General features: G+C 51.7%; 1 protein-coding gene across 1 annotated transcript in view; it reads right to left on the reverse strand.

Annotated features, from left to right (window-relative positions):
* HSPA12B (heat shock 70kD protein 12B) overlaps nt 1-4,946 on the reverse strand; it is a gene marked incomplete at its 3' end in the record, with an annotated part of 14,964 nt that extends 10,018 nt beyond the window's left edge. The window contains exon 1 of the mRNA XM_010836625.1: nt 4,941-4,946. Coding sequence (XP_010834927.1) covers nt 4,941-4,946 — 6 coding nt within the window. The remainder of the gene's footprint in view (nt 1-4,940) is intronic.
* Between the last annotated feature and the right edge of the window lie 452 nt (nt 4,947-5,398).

Below are 5,398 nucleotides of genomic sequence, written 5' to 3' on the forward strand. Positions count from 1 at the left end.
AGAGTAAGGGGCTGGTGGCTAGGTCCCAGGTGTGGGGGTTCCCCATCAGTCACTGCCGGGCCAAGGTGAGCGGTACCCTGCTGGGGAAGAAGGACTAGGGAGGGAAGGTAGGAAGGACAGGACTGAGGTGGGGGTGGGGGATACCTGGGCTCGGGGCCCATTATCAGTTAGAGGCGACCTATTCCTGAAGGGTGACTCATACTTCACCTAGGGACTCACTGTCTTCCTCAGCACCCATCAGACACGGTGGGGAAGGGGAGGGATAGAGAAGCATCGTGGGGGTGGGCAGGACTGAGTCCAAAGATAGAAGGGCAGGAGAGAGGGGCAGGTGAGCTCCTGGGTGAGGATGGATAAACCAGAAGAGGTGGGGGAACTACAGACCTGAGTGGGAGGTGGAGCAACTCCCCTCTCCATAAGTTCAGCCTCATGTTCTAATCAGGACCTGGGGGAATTGCCTCTCCTACCAACCCTCTGCCCCCAAGGGTCATGGACAGGCCCAGCCCTGCCCTGAGCAGCCCTGAGCCAAGAGGTGTCTAACCACAGGAGGAAGACAGATTCCAAGCTCCCGTTCCCCACAACATGCACAGACCTGAAGCCAGCATTTGTGGGGAGGAGGCCCCCTTGAGACCCTCTCAGAGGCCCAGGATGGAGCTGGACCTTTGGTGGAAGGAAGCAGTGCAGCTCCCAGAAGGCAACTGGCTTGGAGGCTCAAGCAGTTCAGGAGGCAGGAGAGCCTGCCTGGCTGGACATCCCCCAGGTGTGGGCTGGTGGCTCAACACCACCACACTGGGCTTTGCTGAGGCCCCTGTGCAGAGCACTGGGGCTGCCCTGGGATCTGTGTGTGGGGACAGGAGGCTGGCCAGGGAGATTGGTGGGGTCTGGCATTTAGACACACTGGCAAATCAAACAGGCCTGTCTAGCTTTAGGCTGAGCCAGGGCTGGGGCCTCGACTCCCTCAGCCACAGCCATGGGGCCCTGACAAGTCCCAGGCCACCCTGGCCTTGGGTACCCTGGTAACATATGTGAGGGGCGGGGCATGAAGGGAACTCTAGGAAGTGCCTGCACAGGGCTGGCATCTGTCTTGCAGTGCTGGAGGGGCAAGGACATGGTGGTCACACTTCCAGAGGCCCTTTTTCTTAGCCGGCCGGTGCAGGCTTGGGCCAAGCTGCTGTGGCTTGAGCCTGGGAAGGGAGGCAGGAAGGAAGGCCCAGCCCACCAGGTCTTTGTGAGTGGACTTCCTGAGGCGTGTCTGTCCTGCCGCCTGGCCTCCCACCCCTGCACAAAACCCAGAGCCTGCTCCCAGACCAGGCCAGACGTGCATGCACAGAGTTCTGTGCAGATATACACACACCCTCACTTAAGACCCTGTGCCCAGAGACCTGCCCTTAGGCAGACAGGCAGGGACACACACTCACACTCACATACTACACACACACCCTGCACAAAACACATGCACACCCATACAGCCCTGTGCACACAGACCTACCCTGCATACACATACATGTAGACACTTGGGCGTCCCGTGAACAGGCTTGCAGAGTGTGCACACGCACACACACACACACACACTCACATACATACTCCTGTTGCACTAACCGGTCCCATGCACACACACTCACAGAACGGCTCTCAGAAGCCTCTGCTGAGAGAGGCACATGGACAGACTAGGGGTTGGTCTGAGTGCTGGGGTGACAGGGGTAATGGGCCTAGATCGAGGTGAGGGGGCAGGTCTTACCAATGTACAGCCCCTGTAGGTCCATCTCCGGGACAGCCAGCATCTTTGCAGGCCCTGTAGCTGTGAACAAGAATGGACAAGCAGAATGGCATTTATTTGCTCCTTTGTTTCCTTACTGAATAATTATTTACTTTCAGCTGGAGTCCACTGAAGCAAGTCCCAGACATCATGTTGCTTGACCTATAAATTCTTTAACATGTCTCTCCAACAGATAACGGATTTTTTTTTTTAATAGATACGGAATTTTAAAAGGACACTGCCACAACACCACTATCATGTCCAATAAAATCAACAGTAATTCCTTAATCTCATCCAGTGATCAAGCCCACAGTCCTAGCTTGTCTCAAAAATGTTTTGCTTTTGGTTTTTTTTTGGCTGCACCACCTGGCTTGCAGAATTTTAGTTCCCCGAGCAGGGACTGAACCAGGGCCTGCTGCAGTGGAAGCACGGAGTCCTAACCACTGGACTGAAGGGAAGTCCCTCAGAAATGTCTTTTTTTTTAACAATTGCTTTGTTGGAACCAGGACGCTCCTAAGTGTTTTCAGGTGCCTATTCTCTGCCAGATGCTGTGGGACATCAGTGACCCAGAGAGACACTGTTCCTGTCCTGGGGGCCCATAGCCTGGTGGATAAATCGTTCATAATCAGATAATCATGTACCTGAATCTGAGATTACAAATGGTGCTATGACAGATACAAGCAGGGCAGAAAGGGTAGCATGGCAAAGCTGAAGAGAGGGGTTGGGCGAGGCTTACTGTGCAGGCAGATCCTGGTGGTCTCAATTTTAAATCTGGTTTTTTATGAGGGACAAGAGCAAATCCTGAAGGGCTTGAAGTGGCAAAGTGGAGACAGGCGCATGACTAAATCTGTTTTAAAAATCCCACCTGGCTGCATGGAAGTATGGACTGCAGCAGGGCAACATGAAACAGGAGCCAACAGTGCTCCAGGCAACAGATGCTGACTATCTTGAGATATAAGTGCACACATTTAAGTTAGAAGTTAAAATCAACTGACAGAAGTTGGCTGGATTGGACATGGGAGATTAGGAAGAAGGTGTTCTTCTTGGACTGACTGTCCAAGCAAGGAGATGGATGGTCAGATGGAGAATACTGGAGCAGGGCAAGCTGGCAGGGGGAAAGGGGCAGTGTTCCGGGTACAGTTTTTGAAACTGCTGAAAAAACAGACCAAGGAGTCAGGTGACATATGACCTAGAGGTGAGGGAGAATTCCGAGGTGGAGATTTGTGTTTGGAGTCATTGTCACAGGAGGTTTGGTGGAGAGTAGTGTGGGCGAAGGGAAGGGAGGAGAAGCTCTGAATAAAGGTTAACAGGAGGAAGGTTGGCTGGCCAGGGAGACAGGGATGCCTGCTATGGTTTCATGAAGATCTCGATAAAAGAAGGCCGCGAAGCTAGATCCTTCAGAGATTTTTAGATGAGACGGGGAAACACCAGATTTAATGTTTTAAAGGTCCAGGGCATTTTGGTGGAATGAAGGAGTGGGGTGGGAGTTTGGTAGGCAAGGAGGGAGCAGAGGATGAGAGAACAGAGCTAGCACTTCCGGCTAGTGCAGCTGAGATCAGGAGGTGATGTGCATATTACCTGGAAGAAAATAAAGCTTGAGGAGGGAAGGACAGGATTTTGTTTTCTAAGATGAGAGGAACTTGAGCTTCTGTCCGCCAGCTCCCAAGAGCTGATTCTGTGCATCTCTTCTCGATTTTGCATTTATTGACATCACATTGATAGTTTGAAATCAGCCATGGTGATTATACCATACAAGTTGGCAAACTGCAAATCAGGTTTTTCTCCCTCTTGGGGAGCAGACTGAAAAACATTTACCAACAAAGGCTGGATGAAGGCCACAGGAGAGATGATGGCAGCCGTATTTATAAGTTGTTTCAATTCATCAGTGAAAACATTGAACATTTCTTCCAGCCAGGTTCTACAGCTAAGTGCTGGGGAAACACTGCTCAATGAGTGGCTTTTCTCAACCAAGGATATTGTATTTGGAGCAGAAACAATCTAGAATAACCAAGAAAAAAAGACTCAGGGTTGTCATTCTAAGTTGATTCCTTGTCCAAACCATCGTCTGTAATTACCCCAGCTCTTATCTCTGAGCCTGTGATACACTGAGTGCTCTGATACTCAGGGCTGACAAGGGCCTATTAGGCACCTTAAGGACACCTGGCTGGAGTGCATCCTGTTGCCTGTCCGTGCCTCAGTGCCCTTTCCTGTAAAACAGATCATGCAGGGGCTTGTGAGGATCAAGTCCAAGGATGGAAGGCGGTTGATAAAAAGGCAGATGTGAGCAGTGTTCTTTCCCTTCATGATATGGATTCTGAAGTTTCTCTTGTCAGAATTTTTGGTCTTATTGAGACTTTTATTAGTCATTCTGAGTTCTTTAGAGAAGGAGGGAGGCCCTGAATCAATTTGTGTTAAAAAAGGAGGATCCTGCTGATTCTCTGAGAGGTGGAGGTAGAAGCAGGTGGCAGCCACACAAGCATGCATACATGCCCCATATTTCTTTGGGACATCCTTACCGTGCATACACACCCATTTACCGGAAACATTTAGGGAGAATGCTGATCATGGGACTCAGGACAACCTCCACTCCCAAAAGCTACATCTGGGCACGGTCTGCAGCTGGAAATGGGGGGAGGTAGAACCCTGCCCCAGGGGTCCACTAATTTCAGACTGGCCATGCTTATGGGTTTGAGAATAATTGAATGGGCCAGTTTGACTTACGTAGAAAGTAACCATTTCCTGGCTATAAGAGCAGGCTAAACCCTGGCCCCAGACTGACCCCTGCCCTACCCACACACAGACAATCCCACCTCCGGTCTGTCCCTTAACTTCACCCATGGACTGACCTATAACTCTTGGCCTCATATTGACCTCTGATCTTCAGCTTTACCCTGACCCAACAGGCCTGACTGGGGACTAGGACAGGGTGTGGCTGAGTAGGGAGTTGAAACCAGAGATTCCCAACCCACAGTGTTCCCCAGACTACAAAAGCCTAGGACTTTCTGTCCAATGGAGAGAAATCTCCAAGGATCTTTTCCTCAGTTGGGCGTGATGAGGCTGGGTCCTTATATCCCTTCCCATCCCCCACCAGAGCACTTGGACATGTGGTGTTGCTGGATTTCAGGGCTCCACACATACCCATCTTCTGCCCATGAAGGCAAAGAGCCCACCCAACTTTACAGCTCACCTCCATACCCCCACAGGCCTTTTCCCTGCACCCTGCCTCTTCTATCCACTGCTGTCTCTCATCATCCTGCCATTCAGCAAACAAAGAGAAGCCACAGGCATTTTTCCCAAATCAGAGATTGAGCCAACCTGGGCCCAAGGGACAGATCAGAAATGGCACCCAAAGGGCTGCCCCCACCTGTCTCTGGAGAGGCGCCCTCAAGTTGAGGGACCAGAGAGAGGCTGTGGGGTGAGGAAGCTGCCTTTTCTGGGGCTGGGGCAGGGAGCGACAGAAAAAGCCTCCTGCATCCCCTCCCTGTCCTCCGCTTTTCTTTCCATACATCCTGCCCCACCCCCATGGGTCCCCATCAAGGGAGCAGCCAGTTCATAAACAACCTCTGTCCCCCACAGCCTAGGCCCTAAGCCCCTCCCACCCTCTCCTGCGGTCCCTCATCACCTCTCTTACCTTCTGGGGATCCA

The sequence above is a fragment of the Bison bison genome, unplaced genomic scaffold (genome assembly GCF_000754665.1).
Source record: "Bison bison bison isolate TAMUID 2011002044 unplaced genomic scaffold, Bison_UMD1.0 scf7180017864063, whole genome shotgun sequence".
Lineage (NCBI taxonomy): Eukaryota > Metazoa > Chordata > Mammalia > Artiodactyla > Bovidae > Bison > Bison bison.